Source organism: Hetaerina americana, unplaced genomic scaffold (genome assembly GCF_022747635.1).
Source record: "Hetaerina americana unplaced genomic scaffold, ioHetAmer1.1.p SCAF_3, whole genome shotgun sequence".
Taxonomy (NCBI): Eukaryota; Metazoa; Arthropoda; class Insecta; order Odonata; family Calopterygidae; genus Hetaerina; species Hetaerina americana.
In genome coordinates, this window is record NW_027286874.1 from 12,759,029 (window position 1) to 12,779,537 (window position 20,509).

General features: G+C 36.8%; 1 protein-coding gene across 3 annotated transcripts in view; it reads left to right on the forward strand.

Moving 5' to 3' along the window:
• The window catches only part of LOC139690105 (uncharacterized), a 45,139-nt gene that overhangs the window by 18,078 nt on the left and 6,552 nt on the right, over positions 1–20,509 (forward strand). For all 3 annotated transcript variants that reach the window (XM_071587343.1, XM_071587341.1, XM_071587342.1), the window contains exons 11-19: positions 950–1,327; positions 1,794–2,059; positions 3,007–3,204; positions 5,710–5,914; positions 8,168–8,382; positions 8,723–8,997; positions 11,709–12,084; positions 14,361–14,556; positions 19,672–19,757. In XM_071587343.1, the coding sequence (XP_071443444.1) occupies positions 950–1,327; positions 1,794–2,059; positions 3,007–3,204; positions 5,710–5,914; positions 8,168–8,382; positions 8,723–8,997; positions 11,709–12,084; positions 14,361–14,556; positions 19,672–19,757 (2,195 nt within the window). The remainder of the gene's footprint in view (positions 1–949; positions 1,328–1,793; positions 2,060–3,006; positions 3,205–5,709; positions 5,915–8,167; positions 8,383–8,722; positions 8,998–11,708; positions 12,085–14,360; positions 14,557–19,671; positions 19,758–20,509) is intronic.

Genomic DNA, 20,509 nt, shown 5'->3' on the forward strand with positions numbered 1-20,509 from the left:
GGTAAGTCTGTTATGATGATTACAATTGGGTGTAAAGATTTGACACTACTATAGGGCTGTGAAAACAGACAGTATCATTTCACATAAATTTAAGTTTCCTATTTTGGTGATTCGAGCCATCATTTTAAACTAAGAAACAAATAATTTTAATTGCATCTACTAGGGCTACAGTTGTGAAAACACCCACTCATTCACAGAGTGAATTATTACAAAATGTAAAATCTGCCTGTCTCTTAGATTGTTACAAAGCAATGCACTATCGCAATGAAATGCCTTCTTGCATTGGTGGTAACTTGTGTATATCTTTATGTGATAAGATATTTATCATGAGGCAAAGTTATTTATATTGCCTTTGAAATACATTTACAAAGCTTCTAGGTGGAACATGTTAACTTTTTATAGATGAATTTTTGTTGGGATATGTAATACATCTCGGTATCCTTTATGATAAAATTCTGTTATCATATGCAAATATAAATAGAGCAGTGGCTTTTTAAATTACATCCCATGCAGTAATGAAACATGGCTGTGTTGACTAAATATTCTTTAAAACTCATGCATATGAAATAATATGTGGCTGGTACCAAGTAATACCTTTAGTGGTCTTGATTTGATGTAATTAATGTTTACATTCTTCCTGTACAAACCCGGTGTAAAATGTACACAATGAAATTTTTATTTTTTAGTGGAGGGGGTGTTGTCAGCTATCTACATGAGCTGCTAACAGTTTCTATGGATTTTAAACTCTTCTCACAGTTTGATTGTGTGCATAAACTACAATAACTCCTTATTTTGGGTTGAGTTCCTGTGTAAATCAAGCTTATATGTCAACAGTCATACCATGCCAAAATATTATATTTATCTTGTATCAAATTTATTTAATGAATTTCTGTCTTGGCTTATCAAATATGGCAGTTATAGATTCTGTTTTTCTTTTACTGACCATTAGGTTGGTGACACTGTTGGCTACCAAGTCCGATTGGAATCTAGACTCCCTTCATCTGCTACAACATGTGGGGGTGGTGGAGGAGCCATTCTATTCTGCTCTGTTGGTATCCTACTCCGAAGGCTGCAGACAAACCCACGGCTTATTGGTGCATCTCATATAATTCTTGATGAGGCTCATCAGCGTGATGTGGGAACTGATGTGCTGGCCACATTACTTAGGAGAGCCTTGGCATCTAATCCATCATTGCGACTTGTTGTTATGAGTGCAACTTTGGATGCACCCCTTTTCTCTGCATTTTTTGGCAATGCACCCACTGTCCATGTTCCTGGCTTCACTTATCCTGTTAAGGAGTATTATCTGGAAGAACTGGAAAGTGAGGTGAGTTAATATGCCTGAAAGGTTCCTTTTAAGTAGATCTGCAGCTGTTTTACATAAGTTTCTCTAGCAAAATATGATTGTTAAAATCTTTTCGGTTATCATTAGAGTAATTATTCAATAAATTTGAGCCGAATTTTAAAAAGATGCCCATTTTAATTCTCTCTGTTTATAGTATGGAAAGAAAATATACATGTAATGATGAAAACAAGTCTTTTGTTGGCATTTTCGCATAAATATTTGTTTTGAGGTCCCATATGGACATCTTGAAAATTTTCTTGTTGACATCTAAAGGCCTTTGTGTGCACTGAATCCAGCATTATGTTTTATCATGCTCCTTTTTCAATGCAAATAAGTTTATCCTCCCTCTGAGCCCTAGTCAGCATTCCTCATTGTTTGTGGTTTGCATGTAAAACTATTTTTTTAATATTGAAATTCAGCATTAATGATGAAAATGAATACTATCTAGGTGATGTCCATGAGACGTCGAAATGGGAATTCATTGAGTTCCCTTCATTCAGCCAGCGAGGAAGAGTCAGGAGGAGCAGTTGATTTTGATCGCCTGCGACAAGCCTCAGAAAGGCCCAACCCAGTGGTTGACTGTGAGCAGGTTGCCAGGGTCGTGAGATGGGTGGACTCATCAAGACCATCTGGAGGTGCAGTGCTGGTATTTTTACCTGGGTGGGCTGAAATTAAAGCAGTTGCTACTGCCTTGGAGAAACCACCTGTTTCGAGGTATGTGGCTGTTAAATAAAGAAATTTGCATTTATGTTTGCTGAGTTAAGGGCTTCTACAAGTGGAATTTTGCTTATGGTAGATAATTCTATGCTGAAACCTAGACGTGTATGTTTTTGGAGTAGAAACCATTTAAAAAGTTTTAAATGTAAGCCTTGTGTAAGATTTGAGTTGGGGGGTGACTAAAGTCAATGAACAGCTATGGTGGCATTTTTAGTGATTTAGAAAATCTGATCCCACTGGACAAACAAAAGAATTTCTTCCAGATCATATTACATTGCCAGCAGATAAGTAATTGATCATTTAAAAAATTAATTAGCATATACTTAAATAATCAATTTATCAGCAAAATCCAATTTGTTGAACCAGTAATCATAATATAAACACTTAGGAATGATTAAAACTTGGGAAAGTGTGGTAAAAGTCAGCTGCTCATTTCCTTGGGTTGATGAGATTAGATGTAAATTTTAGATCTCAGGAATTAAAATTTACATTTTGATTGCATTGATTAGCTCAAGAATATTTTGTTAATTAAATTTTTGAATGAAGAATGTTTAGTAGATTGAATTTTGGTAAATCATTGGTTATTTCATATTTATTCCTAATGTTAAATGATTGAGTGGAATGTAGTTTATGGGCCTGCGCCTTATGCCTGTTATTCATGGATCATCTTTATCCTCTTTACCAAGTCCTTCTGATAAGAATGGATGTATGAAAGAAAGTTCTCCATTTTTATATTTGGAGAAGGCATACAACAGAGAAAATTAAGGAATGTTTTGAGAGAATGTGGAATGAATTAGCAGTTTTGGATGTATTTTATATAAGTGATGCATGTAAATGCCAAGGAAGTTTTAAGAGTGAATGGAACCTTGAGTAAATGAGAAAACTTGAAATAAAGCATGATGCATGATAATGAGATGTTACAGTGCAGATTCTTGTTATTTTAGGTCATCACGATGTGCAAGCAGTCGTCTTCTTATTTTGCCTGTTCACTCAAGATTGTCACATGCGGAGCAAAGACGAATTTTTGATCGTGCACCCAATGGCACACGTAAAGTCATAGTTGCAACAGATGTGGCTGAAACTGGAATCACCGTAGATGATGTGGAGTATGTTGTTGACACAGGAGCCCATCGAGAGGAAAGGTAAAATGTGTCTCCTGGAAAAAAAGCATTTATTTTTTAACTTGTATGTAAGTTTGTGAAAACTCACAAAATGAACTTGTATTCTTAAATTTTCATCCGGGCATATAACATAATTTACCAATGTTTCTATGTGAAGTTATAAACAACAGAGAGAGATGAGCGAAGTATATTTGGTGAAAATAGAGCTTGTTAGGCAAATTAAATCAAAGGAATATGAATTCACCCAAAATTTAATCTTGAAAACGTAGTGTGGTAAAAAATTTGACAAAGAATAGATTGCTTGGAAATTTTATGCTATTGAGTGATTCTAAAATCCAAAATTAAAAAAAAAGGCTTCCAAGCATGGGGAAATATTATCAAAATTCTGTGCTAAAGTGTAGTTAAACTGTATTAGCTCAAAATTTGTTATTTTTCACTCCTTTCATCTGTTTGTAGATTTGGAGCAGGATCATCTAATCTGTGAAATTGCTAGTTTAGTAATAATGATAACATTTCAAGCTGTCATGTGATTCAATTTTTCCTGCAAACAGCAAAAATTCTGTTATGGCAGGTCATTTTTGGAAAACATGTACGAGATGCTACCCAGAATACTTCAGAATTTGGATATCCTTCGTAAACCATTAATGGTGTGATTCTGTCCCTCCACAAACATTTCAGTTAGCTTCTCATGTCATATTTATAAATGCAGGCACTTATTTTGGCTGCTTTTTAAGAGTACACCTTATTCCTGTGTTTCTGTGAATGCCAAATTGGAAAATACTAAGGAAGCCATCAAGATACTTTAAATTTTGCTTCAGGTTCAAAAAAACTGAAGCCGAGACCTACTGAATGCTAATGGAGACCTTAGGTGAGCAAGGTTCCAGCCAAGTTTGAACATTCATATGGTTTACAATTTTTAAAGGTGGCCAGGAGTCTGTGGAAGATGACTAAAGTTAAGGTCAACCGCCATCATGAAGTGCTCTGGAAACGATGGGGATAGTGCATGAAGTTATCTAAAAAGAAATGTTTACTATCCATGATGAGAAATAACTAACCAGGCAATAGTCTCCACTTGCAATCATGTTGGACCGTCCTGCTAAACATGTAGAAGATGAGTTGAATTTCAGCAAAGTTTGTTCCTTTTGTCTTGATTGAGGAACAGACAAGGCCATTCACGTGCTTGCTGAGCTGCGAGCTAAACAGAGATGAATTTAACTTCCTGTCCATTGTCATAACTGGCAGTGAATCATGGATCTATGGTTATGACATGGATGGAGAATTCTTTGCAGAGAAGATGCCATCCTCCCTTAGGCAAAAAACAGTGGCACAAGCAATATGCAGCACACACCAAGTCATTGCAGATAATATTTTTTGGCAATTAAAAAATTGTGCATACTGATTTTGTTCTGTCAGCTCAAACTCTACAGAAACTTTATAAGGTGCTTTGATATGATTAAGGTGAGGTATAAATGGCTTGAGATATAGAAGAACAGGGACAGGTTGCATCCATGATGAATGTGCCTGGTAACATTTTACTCATTTTGATTGGTTTCTTGATAAGAAATCACATGACCACTGTCCCAGCCCTCCTTAATTGTGTTCTTGCAATTTCTACGTCTTTCATAAAATAAAATTGGTTTACATGCTTCGACTACACTGAAGAAATCCAGACAAAATCGCCGCAGGTTCTAAAGACACTGGCAGCTGGCTGACGTAATGTTTTTTAGTAATAAGATAATTGTTGCATTCAAGCCCAAGATGAGTGAGTGTATTTTAAGGTGATGTAACTTTGTGAAATTGTTCTAAAAATTTTCAAGACTTAAGGAGGGTGAAGTTAAACTTTAAAGTGGGAGGAAATAAACTGGAGCAGGCAAAGCAGTTCATGTATGTGGAAATTATGTAACAGGAAAATGGTGGATGCAGTGGGTACATTGGGGAAAGAAATAGTATTGGGTAAAGAATCATTTGCAAGTAAAAATGTGAAGAAAGTATTAGAATAGACTTCAGAGTGGAGTGAAACCCTGAATGGAACTGAAACCTGGTCTTTGATGCAAACGAATGATTGTAGATTTTAGAGGCTTTTGAGTTGTGGTTATGAAGAAGAATTGAGAAAATAAGTAGGATGAAAGAATATAAAGGAAGATGAATAATGAAATTTTTCATATGTTGGTGAAGGGAGAAACTCATAAGGGAAATCCAAAGAAGGCAGAAAGAGTAGGTGTAGGAATAATTGAAAGGTCTGGTGTTATGCACTGTTATAGAAGGAGGGTGGTTAGGTGAATGTGGCAAAGTAAGTAATACAGTAGCAAAGTAAGAGAATACCGGCCTGTAGGCTTTTTGGATGATATGAAGGCCATTCGAAGGTGTGGGGAATTGGGCACAAAAATAATGTATGATAAAAGAAGGAAATTTTCTTGATATGCAAGACACAAAGGTTGTTCGGAATTATCCAAAGCTGACCTTAAATAAATATTGTGATACATTCAGGGGGTACTGATTAGGAATTTTTCCCTAACTCTTTTGCAGGTTTGATGCTGAGAAGGGAGTATCATGTGTGGATGTGCACTGGGCCTCGGCAGCAAGCATTCGTCAGAGGAGGGGCAGGGCAGGTCGAGTCCGCCCTGGCCAGTCTTTTCATTTGTTCACTCGAAGTCGTCAGGAGGCTCTCCTGCCATATCCACTTCCCGAGGTTCACAGGGTCCCACTTGAGAAGACAGTGCTCGATTGCAAGGTTAGTTGTTTTTTCCTTACTATTGTATATTTTTTGTCTTGATATTAAAATTTATAGGCCACATCTCATGGAGTAATTCATCATGCCTTATTTCTCATCATACCATGTCATTCTTGCTTTGATCTACTTTTTTTAAAACAAAAATCACTGAGATATATTATGGGATTATGTCAGATTTTTAAAAGGTTTGGTTGTTAAATAACTTTTAGACTTTTACAGGAAGTCTTATCAAGGCTCAATTACTCGCTAATTAAAGATTTTTTCTTATTGAGATTAATGTGTGGCCCCCAGATTCACTTCTTATTTTCTATGCAGCTTCATGTTGACCTCCCTGCCAACAATCCATATCTTAATTTTAGCCATTTACTTGACAATTTAAAATATGTAACCTTACCACTCCAAATTAACCTCTTAATCTTGTACATAAATTCTTGCTCTTTCTCCACTTTGTAATTAAATTTAAATCCTACACCTGTAATCTGCAGCAGTTTCATCTCAGGTGTCTCTTTTCTCTTACAATTAAATAATGTGTCATATTGTTGATTAATTTTAAATTTAAGACCTAAATTAGTAGAATATTATCACCTGAATTCTATGAGGTTGATCTGAAAAGTTTGACCTCACCCATAAATGGTATCACTACTCGCGTGATTTTTTCCCATATAGGCAGAACTGTGAGTAATTGCAAGCCATGTCATCCAGCAGTTTGCTGTAGGTAGTCATTTGAATCAGTTACAATGTGTGTGTTGTTAGAAATAAAAAAATCAAACATCATTCAATGATAGAATTCTTTGTAAAAGAAGGTTTAATGCCAACTGAATTTAATTTGAGGATTGTGAATGTGTATGGGGACTCTTTTCCTTCAGTTTCCACCATGAAGAAATGGGTGGCTGAGTTAAAACAGCTGTGAAAAGCTCTTAAATGACCCACATGAAGGATGTCCAAAAAGTGCTCTTACAGAGGAAATCGTTAAAAAATTCATGATATGATTTTGAAAGATGGGTATATGAAGGTGCATTAAATTACTAATATTGTGGGGATATCAAAAGAATTCATCGGTTACGTTTTGCACTAGAAATTGCACATGACATAGCTTTGCAAAAGATGGGTGTGGCACATACTCTCTGTGTATCAAAAATGCATTCGCACTTAACAATAAACAAGTGATTTTTCTGCGTCGATGTGTGACAATGGATGAAACATGGATTTGCTATGATGCCCCAGAATTGAATCAAAATTCCAAGCGGTGGTTTGAAAGTAGTTCTTTGGCTTTGAAGAAGGTGAAGATGTCTTGGCGAAGGGAAAATTGGGGGATTTGGACAATGAAGTGCTGGGACATCCACCTTCTTCCCTGGATATGGCTCCCGCGAACTTCCACCTCTTTTGAAAACTCTAAAGTTTCCTCCCTGCTTAGCATTTTTCATCCAATCAAGAAGCGATTGTGGCTTTAGAAGAAGTAGTAGCCCAGTGCTATCTATACCCACTGAAATGCCATGCCCCTTCATTTTCCAGCGGTTAACCAAAATGTAATTTTGATAGAGTTCATTGGATTGGTTAAGGGTTATTCTTCTCATTCATTGGATTGATAATGCTGTGGTGGCAATTACTTCGGACTTTGAAGCAGTTGAATCAGTAATCAAGGTGAAGAGGTGCAGCAGAAACACAACGAGTGAACTGATTCCTGAGGGACTGGTACAATCAAAGAATGTTAGGCTGAAGATAAACCATAATGCTCTGAGAAATTGATATATGCAGACCAGGGGGGAAAATGGTGCTATTTATTATTGGGTTTGGTGGATCAACTGTGAAGATGGGGATTTCTTTAAAATGGATTCCTGAAAATAAAAAAAACACCTTGACTCTTATGTTTTCTAATATTTCATGAGAAATAAATAATAAAACATATCTTTTCATGATAGTGTTATATTTTTTCCCTAGTTTTTCCAGTAGTGAGTGAATACAATGTTATAAAACTCAGGTAAAATCAAATAGTTAAGTTGTTTTCATTCAGAATTACCTTAATTGGGTCAAGATTAAGGAGAAAAATGTAAAACCAATCATAAATGTGTGATTCACTGTTGTTGTTTAATTTAACTATTGATTTGTCATCGTGGTTATTGATACATTTTTTATCAAATAATATTTGTCTGAAAATTATGGAAGTATTGCATTCATAAGCATAAATATTTGCCATAACTGATATGCCCAAAATGACTTGTCTCACCTGGATATCATTTGTGTTTCTCATTGCAGACTTACAGTAGAGATATGAGAGCAGCTGAATTCCTGTCTGAGATGCCTGAGCCCCCTCCCACTGACTCAGTTGTGCAGGCAGTACGGGAGTTGGTAGGCCTTGGAGCTCTCGAAGAGGGACCTGAGGAGCGATTGACTCCACTGGGGCGGCGAATCGCTCTCTTCACCACCCATCCTAAATTGTCTAAGGCCTTAGTTCATGCTGCCATCTTTAGGTGAGCTGTATACCATCTCTTTATTCACATATATGTCAAATTACATAGCAATGCACATCTTCTGTGATAGATTTTGTACAGCCATTGTCTTAGTTATTTTTAAGTTCATTGTATGGAAATGGATTCCCATGATAGTTTTATTGTGGATTTGTAATTTAAAACCAGCCATGTTTTCCACTTTTTCTCCAAAAAGGGTGAATAAATGGCTATAGTCAATATATTTTTTCACTTTCATATATATGCTATGCATATTATTATGATTGTGAAAATATTTCCAAGTCTGACCAACCTTATTTCCTAAGTTTAATATCGGTAAGAAAAATTCAATTTTCTCTTACAGATGTGTTAGCCCACTGGTGACCATAGCAACAGTTCTGTCAGTTGAGCGAGAACCATTTCAGTCTGCTCTTGTGGATAAAGCTGGTGTCCGAGCTGCCAAATCTCATTTCTGTCCCACAAGTGATCATTTAGCATTATCCTTCATGCATGAGAAGTGGGAAGAGGCTTCTGGGATGGCAAACTGTTATGGTAGGAGTATTTCATCATCATCTCTTTCATCAGACAGTTTCTGTGCCAACTACGGTCTGAGCAGGGAAAGCATGTCTCTCATACAAAGTAAGTAGGATTAATTAAGTCTTGTCGTGCATATTATTAATATAATAGTGGTCTACTTGTCAAGATATACTTTTAATGACAAAACTGTGATACTCCTCTAAGCCTACTCCACTAACAATAAACTAAATTCCCCAAAAACCACACATAGTAATAAACAATGTTTTAACTTCAAATACATTTGCTCCCCCCATGCTGCCAAGCATACCTGATCTTTCCCTCCCTCTTACTTACTCCTCCAACATACCTTCCAATTTTCCCATCTATCAGTCTTCATCATTCCATTGCTTTACAGTATGCTTTGCATCCACCTCTTCTGACTTCATTTTTATCTCAATATTTTCTCTCTTCCTTCATCAAGCCTAAGCCCTCTTTGTATGTTTTCCTTTTTCTCCATTTTATTTTTTCAATTGTTTTTCATGTCTACATCTTGAAAGGCACCAATCTACACTTATCCTCTAGTCTTAGGAACCAAGATTAAATGAAAAGACACTAAACACCATCCATGCTGTATTGTTGTATTGTCTCTCTCTCTCCTAAGTATAGGTACATATTTTTTTAATGACTGAAACTTACCTCTCATAAATTATCTCAAAAGTAATGTGCAGCATTTTGCTTGTTTGTAGTTCTTATTCAGGGTGTGGTGGAAGGGCTGGTGCATTCTGATGTCCCCTAGAGCTGTGATGGTGGGAGTAATGATACTTACTCCTGGTAGGGTCATTCATGCCAGATAGGTCAAAGAGTGAGAGCCAGATGAAAGTTAATCCATGCAGCATCTGTTCCTCAGTGAGGTGGCTGCAAAGACAGCTGACTCCAATTGGGCAGCCCAGGAGTAATGTTTCATGGTAAAAATGCTATTGAGGAATGGAATGGGAAATCATCTCCATTAATAATCTCACGCGACAATGATAGACAAAGATTTTGTGGCAACTACAAGTCTTGGCGTAATGGCATGCCTGGCAGTGGGAAAGGCAAGGCATTCTGAGGTCGTCATAGAATCCTTGCCAAGTGAAAGTGACTGCAGTAACAGAGAAGGAAGCACAGGAGAGGACCAAACCAGTCAGCATAGGAATAGGAATGTTAGCACAACGTTGGGTATATGGAAATTGGAAAAAATAAAGTGGGAGGTGAAGAAATTAAATGTAGATATTATAGTGCTGTGCAGGGTGAGATTAATGGATAGTGGGTATTATTGGAGTAACAAATATGAAGTAATGTAAAGCAGAAAAATTGAGCCATCGATGGATGGAAGTGGTATTGAAACAAAAGGTAGGAAGGAGCTTGGTAAACTTAGAGCAAGTAAGTGATAGAATATTATTAGTAGAAGTGAAAGCTGAACCTGTGAAGTTGGTCGTTGTTCAGGACTCCATGGCAATGAGTAACCATAGGGAAGAAGAAATAGATAGGGAAAACGCTCAATTAGAGGAATTAATTGCAGGTGTCCCTTAAAGGAATCATTTAATAGTTATGGTGGATTTTAATGCAGTGTTGGGCAAAGGATTAGTTGAGAGTGAGGTAGGGTGCTTCATTTGAGGAACAAGAAATGACAGAGGAGAAGGAGATAAGACGACGAGACTTAATCATAAATAACACTTGCTTCAAGCACAACAATAGATGTAGGTATATGTATGTGGAGAATGCCTGATGTTCTGAGAGATATTGGTTGGATCATATCAGGGTTAGGCATAAATATAGGAGCAGTGTAATCAATTTACCCAGTTTCTCCTGAGTGAGTACAGATTTTATCATAATTTAGTACCAATGAATTTAAATTCAGATTTAAGAGGATAAAACTGGAAAGAAAGATGAGGAAATAAAATCTAGTTCATTTAACAGGAATAAAAAGAAAGAAATATGAGGCAGAAGTAGAAAATATTGCAATGGGAGCATCAAAAAAGGGATATCAAAAGCCACAAACAAAACTCAAGGAATAGTTAATGGGAAACTGGAAAGATATAAGAATGTAGTCACAGAACTAGGTAGAAGGAAGTACTAAGAGTTGACTGAGGTGGTAAATAATAAACTGAGATAGGAAATTGATTAGAAGAAGCATGGTGGAAAGCACAGTACAATGACATAGAGTGCTTACAGAGGAAGAGTGAAGTGGGTACACTGTAGAGAAAGGTGAAAGATCTATCAGGTTAAAAGGAAGGAACCCATGGACAATCTTAAGTATAAGGCAGGAAAGTTATTAATTGAACTGGGAAAGATTCGATTTAGAAAGAATAAAAACAGGATCTATATGGTAAAGATATTGGGCCAGCAAACTTTGATATAGAAAAAGGATTTGGAATAGATAGAGATCGCTCCTCCTCTTTCCACAAGAGATCAAGAAATCATTCTTCATTTTGCATTTACCATCTTCGTTTGTGAAGTGGAAAAAATATTACAGGCAACTTAGTTCTTAACAGCTTTGTTTGAACTAAATGATGATTTTATGCAGGGACTATGAATTATTATTTTGAGAATCTAAATCTAAAACATTCTAATTAACAGTAGTTTATTCCAATTCTTGACTTGTCTCTGCCCTTTCCATGTTTCCAAAGATCCTAATTTTGTAAAAATACCATGTTATCTCTGGTGAAGCTGTAGACCTCAGTTGTCAATCTCTTGCTCAAATAACTCCTACTGTTGGCTTGTAAGTTTATGAAAAGGTTTAATATTTTGCATTCCATAAATTCCCTTTGATTTATTTTTGCGTGCCCTAATTTCAGGTCTTCGTCGCATATATGCGGAGCACTTGTACCAGTCTCGGCTGTTGTCTGAGATGGAAGGCCTAGGGGCTGAGGCAGAGGATGAAGATAACAACTGGGGGAGAAGGGGCATGGGGGGTGACAACTGGCGCAATGGACGGTCGAACAACTCATCCATGACGTGGAGTAGCTGGCGGAGGGGTCGGGGTGCTGGGAGCTCCTCCCTCGATGGCCTGGAGTCCTTTGCAAATAGGTCAGCTCGTTGCAATCAGTTGGCTGCTGAAAATGAACTTGTCCTCGGAGTGCTGCTCTCTGGGGTGGGCTCCATTCTTCGGCGCAGGCAGTGGGATGTCCGCAAGGGCAAAGTAAAAAAGAATGCTCCAACATTAGTGACAGAGTATGTATGATTTATTGGGGTAATATTTATTGGTGGCTTTACTTGGTGGATTGAATACGTGATGAACAAAACTTATGTGATTCTATTGTAAAACTTGATTTCTTGTGGTCTTAATTGTGCACTACACCTCCACTCTGAGGCCATAATGTGTCATTTCTGTAACCTGGGGAAAACTTCCATCTATTTGGTCAGCTCTCTCTGAATATTTATTGGCAATGATTCCAAATTTATACTAAATTGCAGCCTTCCATATGTGGTACTGGCACGCATCTTTAGTTGGCACATGCCCAGAATGATTATCTTCTGCATATTTAATTGTTCTCTTTAAGATGCTGAGTAGCAAAAAAGAATAGTTTGTGCAATGCAGGATCATTTATGAAATAATGACATCTTATATTTCAGAAGTATAGGGTGGAATCCTGATATAATGAGTTTGACCTGTATTAAGAATCTTTATGTAATGAGCAATGCCCAAGGTACAGTTTATTGCACTCTGATTCGTATCTAAAGTAAATAGGTAATAGTGAGGTATGTGTGCAGGTGTATTTCACCTACACTGGTCGTTTGATATTACAAGTAATCCAGCACATACATAAAAATGAAACTTGTAAAATTGCATCATTTTTATTGCCAAGCACATAGGTTTCTTTCTGTTTTGGAAACCTATTCCCAATCCCTACCTACTGCACCCTTTGTGGACATCTTTGGGCAAATAAAACAAATTATTATTATTTGATATTACTATGATAGTGCATAATCCAGTATCTGCATAAAAGTAGAAATTGTGCCTGTATTTAATCACCAGGCATGCACTTTTTAGCACACATTTGCTAGCCAGCTCATTCATAATTTCAGAGCATACATACTCTTAATAGCTTTACTTTTCACAGAACTTAGGCATTTTAGTCAGGCAGTGGCACCTACATGGCCTTCTCAATTGATTGTGCCAGCAGAAATAAGTAACTGGACAAGGTGCTTAATATCAGCGGGAGCATCAGCATAAATGGGTATTTAATTAAAGCAAAAGCACATAGAGAATTAATGATTTAATGTCTGAATGACTTGTATCAGAATGTACCAAATATATATGGATAAGCTGTCAAAGTCTGGATTCCAAAGAGGATATTTAAAGAAATAAGCATGTCTGCCAGCGTATAGTCTTAAAAAAATAATTTGAAAATTGATAACCCAGAAAACTTGAAATTTTACTCCTTTGGAAAAAAATTGGGGCATATGGTGAATGTTTTAGAAAAACCTTCTGGACACAAGTGTTTACCTTAGCAGTCAACCTGATAAGGAAAAAAAAGTTGGAAGTATTAGATTTGCATTATCTAGCAAATGATACACTATATTTCTACTATCATACCACTGCAGTCACCGAGACAGCGGCTAAAAATTATTAGTGTAACAATTCATATTATTATAATAATGCGAAGTTATAGTAATGAATGATAATCCTTAGTAATAGTTTCCTGGTTGATATCCTTTCATCTTGTGCATAAAATACAGCGCTGGCTATACAATCCTGAAAGTCATAGGAATTAGCTAATAAATTATTGAAAAATTACCATCTTTACTAATAATGAGACCTTGATACATAATTAATGCATCAAGGACATGGACCAGTAAAATGCAGACCTGAGGAGAACAGGAGCTGTTAAAGTCTGGGTCTTGAGATCAACACTGATGATAAGACACAAATATGGGCATATTAGTGAGAAATGAGACTGACAAAGTGATTAAGTGTACAGGAGTGTAGCAGATGAAATCACTATTTGGTGCCCTGTATAAAGGAATAGAACCCAAAGGATTAGATAGACCTTGAGACTCAATAAAATTCTTTGGAAATGTACATAGAGTAATGCAATTGTAAAGGAAAAATCCCGTTGAGGAAGGGCAAAGGACAGATACAACTAAAAAGATGTATATTAGTAATACAATGTATTTGTGTGAAAGAGAATTAATTGAATGTGGAAAAAATAAAGGGCAACAAGCAACCAATCCTTGGATTGAAATACTGATGATGCATAATGAACAAACAGAGTGGTGGAGTGTAATATCTGTTGAATTTAGTGTTTTAGTTGTAATTCTTAAGGAACAGCGTTTGCTAAAAAGTTTTAGACAGTTATCAAATAATTTTTACTTTGTGTAGAAATTGCATTTTATTAGGACCACTAGCTCAATGACATTCTCCATAGTATTATTTCTGATGTACCTCATCAGCACCCATTATTCCTAAAATTAACATTGAATTGTATTCCTTTTCTATTCCATAGTGATGGTCAGCGGGCGACTCTAGGTTCTGAGAGTGTTAATAATGGTCGATGGGGTGAGTCACGCTCCCCGCCTTTCCTCACCTACTTCCGGCAGGTACGGTCTCAGGAGAGGAAAAGTATCCTGGTGAGGGAGGCATCTTTAGTGTCTCCTATTTCAATTCTGCTTTTTGCCAATCCCCAAGGACGAGTCTATAAGGTTAGTAAACTAAACAGTTTGTTGAAAACATTTAACCACCCTGTGCTCCGTAAGGCTGTTCTGATTTTGAAAAGATGGCACTGCTTTCTGATAATGATTCTTTCACCAGGGCTAACCGTATTGTGAATAGATTGTCGAATGAAATGTTATATGAAAAATGAAATATAATATGAAAAATGAAATATAATATGAAAAATGAAATATAATATGAAAAATGAAATATAAAATGAAAAATGAAATATAATATGAAGAATGAAATATGATATGAGAAATGAAATATAATTGGTCAATTAGTACAGTAATTTTTTCTGGATGATACATGGGGTTAAACGAGGTCTGTCCAATAAATATGCAAACTGGTGTAATCTAGCTGCCATTACACAGACTATAGCCCCACTCACTAGTGGAGCTAGTTGCCTGAGATTCAATAAGCCTTCTGTACTTGGTGGACCATCAAGCTGTGTGTATGGTGCCAGTAATGTTAGTTTCTGTTGTCCTTGTTTTTACTGTTTGTCGAAAATGGAAATTGGCAAAATCGTGGAGCAGCAAATTGAAAATAAAGTTTTTAGGTGAAGTGTGGTAAAAGTTATCAAAAAATTACTGAAATGTTGACAGCTGTTTACGGGGATAATGCTCTGAGGAAAAAATCTGTTTTCAAGTGGATTAAGCATTTTAAATATGGTCAACAAGGCTGTGATGGCATCGCCACGGATGATGCAAGGCCGGGACGGCCTTCAACCACCTGTGTTGATGACAACATTGATTGTGTGCGGTCCCTTGTCCTCACTGTTTGTTGAAAAACTGTCCGAATGATAGCTGATGAACTGAGTTTAGGAAAATCAACAGTGCACACTATTTTAACTAGATGTTTGGGTTTAAAAAAATGTGTGCACAAATCATGCCTAAGCTGCTGATGCCAGATCAAAAGTTGAAAAGAGTTGAATGTGTTACTGACTGGAAAAATTAACTTTTAAATGATGCTGGATTTCTTAATAGGGTAATCACTGGTGACGAATCGTGGTTTTACAAGTGTGCCATTGAACTAAAATCGCAAAGCAAGGCGTGGAAAGGAAAAGATGAACCTTGAACAAAAAATCAAGAAAAAGCCGATTGAAAATGAAATTCATGCTCCTGGTTTTCTTTGGCTTTGAAGGTGTTGTTCATCATGAATTTCTTCCTGAAGGGCAAACAGTAAGTGCTGAGTTCTACCTTACAATTCTCAAGTGTTTGAGAGATTGCATGCATCGTGTGCGACCAAATTTGACTGAAGGTGGTTGATGAATGGATCCTTCACCATGACAATGCACCTGCACATTCAGTACTGATTGTTCGCCAGTTTCTGGCAAAAAATGCAATCACCATCAGCATCCTCCTTATTCACCAGATCTCGCCCCCTGTGACTTTTTCCTATTCCCCCAAATGCAAAAATGTGATCGGGGGACATCACTAGAAAGATGTCTTCATGAATCTCCAGCAAAACTTATGGGCTAACCATATTTTTCGGCTAAGTAAAAAGCTATCTTGTCATCCTATATAGAACCACCTGTACTACATGGCCTCAGTATGTCCGGATGAAGTGGCTGTCTGAATTAGCAAGGATTTGCTGTAGGAATTAAAAAACCATGACTTATTTACCCTTCGTACCTGATGAACATTGAAACCCTAGATGTGTCAAAATAAAATACTGTGAAATTACAAAGTTATAGTTATTCATGATAAAATGAATTAATTCCATCAAGCCATGCCTCAGTCAACCAATTACTATCTCATAATTTATTGGTACCTTGATTCCGATCACAGTGAAGTCATGCATTAGAAGCACTCATTTGTAAGATGCTAAAAAGATTTTGGCATCATATTTAGAATTTTTCCAAATTATAGATCCAAGGAAGTTTATTCTAAATACTGGGAAAATAATTCAAGAATGTTCATATATTTTCAGTTATTGTAGTTACACGGGGAGGCCCAGAAGCACCCAGCCTGACCTAGAGATGGTGGTAGTTGTTTGAAAAATATCACTATTAGAATGTACAGGGTCGCACCCAAAAGTGGTAGGACTGATTTTTTTATAAGAATTTTATTGACGATATATTTACATCGACTTAATAATCTTCGAAGTATGCTCCTTGAGCTGCTAGACGCTTAGTATAACGTTGCTCCCATTCCCCGTACGCCCGCTGGAAATTTTCTTTGGGGATGCCGTTGATGACCCTCGTCGAAGCCTCTTGAACGGCCTTTATCGAGTCAAAACGTCATCCCTTGAGCTGTCTTTTCATCAGGGGGAAGAAGAAGAAGTCCGGTGGTGCCAGATCGGGAGAATAGGGTGGGTGCGGCAACGTGGCAACGCCGTATTTGGCCAGGAGCTGTTGGTCGACACTCAGAATTTTCGGCACGATCTTGGCGCACACCTTGCGCATGGCCAAATCCTGTGAAATAATGCATTGGACGTTGGATGCAGACAGACCCAACTGGTCTGCAATTTCTTCACTGGTTAAGCGTCGGTCTGTGTTCAGCAGTGTCCTCACTCTGTCCTCATTCGTGTCAGTTCTTGCCGTCGACGGCCGTCCGGAGCGATGGTCGTCTTCAATGAGCTCCCTACCCTCTTTAAACAACTTGTGCCAATCAAATACTGTGGAACGGCTTAAGGCAGTGTCCCGATAAGCCTGCTTGATCATATCGAGGGTCTCAGTTGCCGTCTTCCCGAGTGTTGCACAAAACTTCACGGAATAACGTTGCTCTAAATTCAGATTCATTTTGTTTTTCGACGCGGACAAAAAACTTGCTTCACTAAAAATGGTATCCTCACTCAACGCCACAGGCGACTGAGGTTGGTGTCAGTCTGTTGCTAAGAGCCCCCTCCACCTTACCCTGCCAGGCAGACCCCCCTCCACCGCTCTGTTCGCGCCAGAGAAAATCAGTCCTACCACTTTTGGGTGCGACCGTGTATACAATCTATAGAGCATATGCTTCAAGTCTGAAGACGCTACGTTGTTTAGTATTTGTTTGGCCGCCATCAATAGTGAACGTTTTCAGTGAATTCGTGAAAATGGAGAAAATTGGTCATCGTTATGTAATGCAATACTTTTACTTGAAAGGCCTCAGCCCAACCAATATAAAAGCTGAACTGGATTCTACTCTGGGTGAGTCTGCTCCTTCATTTACCACAGTAAAATACTGGATAGCAGAGCTTAAACGAGGCCATACGAGCTGTCAAGACTAGCATCGCATTGGTCGACCATATGAGGTGACGACTCCAGAAATGGTAAAGAAAATCCACAAAGTGATAATACTGTATGATTGTCGACTGAAATTGCGTGAGCTAGCAGACATAGTAGGCATTTCAAAAAGTGCGCTACATTGATTATTAACTGAAAATTTGGACATGAGAAAGCTGCGTGCAAGATGGGTGCCGCATTTGCTCAGAATCAAGCAAAACTAGTGTCGTGAAGATGTTTCAGTTGAGTGTTTAGCAAAGTTTCACATCAACAAAGCAGAATTTTTGTGCTGCTTCATAACCATGGATGAAACATGGGTCCATTACTTCGCACCCAAGACAAAAGAACAATCAAAACAATGGATTCAAAAAGGAGAACCAGCTCCAAAGAAGGCAAAGACCATTTCATCTGCAGGCAAGGTCATGGCGTCAGTTTCTTGGAATACACGTGGAATACTTTTCATTGACTATCTTGTAAAAGGAAAAACTATCAACGGGGAGTATTATGCAGACTTATTGCAATGTTTGAGCTAAGAAATCAAGCAAAAGCGGCTGTATTTGGCTAAGAGGAAAGTGTTGTTTCATCAAGAAAATGCACCAGCTCACAAATCCAATATTGCATTGGCCAAAATTCATGAATTAAAGTTTGAATTGCTACCTCACTTGCTAGTTGTCTCACCCTGCTATTTTTCGCAAATGCAAGTGGCAATTTGAAAATTAAACCCATTTCTTTACCATCCAAAAACTCCATAAGCCTCCAAGATGTGTTAAGTCAAAAATAGCTTGCTAAAGGTGATGTGGTCATGGGAAACTGTTGCATCATACCATGTGCATGAGGCATCACCCTAATAAGGCAGTGGCAATGCATGCCAGATATTTATTTAATGATAATTCTGAGTCGCATTTTGGCGTATTGAAGGGTCAGCAATCAACAAATGTCCCTATATAGCTTTCTAGTAAAAAGGAATTGGGTACTAATCATAAATAATAAACTATTTATTTTGATTCTCTTTTGCTTTTACAAACCAAGTTCACATTCCCGGTTACTTCATTCCAAATAGAAGGAAATGTGAACATGATCCATGATCCTAAACATCTACTTATAATTTTCTGTTTGAATAGACCTTGCAGATAATTTTTTTTGCATGCAATGCATTATTGTAATTTACAACAATTTATATGCAAAAAGTAGTTTCATTAAACAAATGTTTCTCTTAATGAGAAAAATTACAGAATAAATTATGTTCATTGTATGAGGTTCCACTGTCTATTCTATTGTGTTGTCATGCTTAAAATGCTTAGAGGTCCTGGGGTACAAAGCAATCGTGTAATTAGATTTCACAGAAAGAAATTCTATTCTGAAAATTATATTTGAATTGGGTTAAAAAAAATGAATGCATTTTCAAAAAATACATAATATTAATTATCATGTGCTAAATGTTAGCTGTAAAACAGTTGCATAATAGAGTGGAAGATTGATTGCATTTGTGAACATGTAACTTCAGAAAAAATGGAATCAAGTTATTACATTGTTACCAATACATTTTTGAGAAATTGAATGTTATAAATTAATGGAAATTCTTTAAATTAAATGCATTTTATTGTTTTACTTTACTTCAGAAAATCAGAAATCGTGAAAATTTTAATCCAAACCTTTTAATTTCTTTGAATGAGAAAAATTTTCCTTTTTTTAACGTTGTAAACTTTTATGAAAATCACTTGATCTGTACTGATGGTAAGAATGGTGAAATATTTACTGTTTACCAGGTTGTTAAAACACTGTCCATTTTCGGTCTTTGAAAATTTGAATAAATATATATTCTGTGTTGGGATTTTATGGTGCTACCACTACATTACTAACTGATAAAATTTGCATAAAATGTTTTTCTTAAATATTTTAGGTACCAAGGAAATTAGCTGACAGTTCCAGCCAAGTGGCATTAATTCTCCAGGGAAAGAAGGAATTGGAACTTCATTGTGATGAAAGGTAAAACATTACTTTTTACCTTATTCCAGTCTTGGTTATAAGTTGTTGTCATTACTTATGTTCAATATTTCAATCTGGATGAGTATGACAAACATCTAGGTATTAAATTGATGTTACAGTGCAGGCACGGCATAATGCATGATTTCTCGCATAAATGGCCTGGTGAAGGATAAGAATCCAATGGCACAGTTTTCAGCTAATCAGCTGGTCCAAAGAATATACCAGAATTTTATAATTGACATCATGTATCATTGAGTAGAAATTAAAGTGATGTGATACATCAGCCAAAATATTTTGCTCAAGTACAATTCAAAGACTATAAAACAAGCAAAAGATGTTTGTGATTTATAGGGGCAATAAATCATTGAAGGATGTATGCATGATATATCAATAACATTTTAAATGAAACTGTACTAGCCATGAAAATCAATTACAGGAAAGCATCAAATATTTGTTCATGAGGGGACAAGTGAATGTGTAAAGTTTAGGTAGGTGTAAACATTTTGATATTTTACAAGTAAGTATCTCACAGGATATGATAAAATAGGGAATGAAACCAAATTAAATTGGTTGTTGCATATGTGTACTTCAAATGTAGTTAAAAAAAGTCTTCCAATATTTGTGGTGGGAAGTCCTAAACATAGGTTATCCTAAATACCCTAATCCTTGGCAAATTCCAAAGAAACTGCGGGAGATGCCGCAACAGTAACTTTTAGCGCAGTCATCCGCTAATGTGCATTTTAATGCAACAA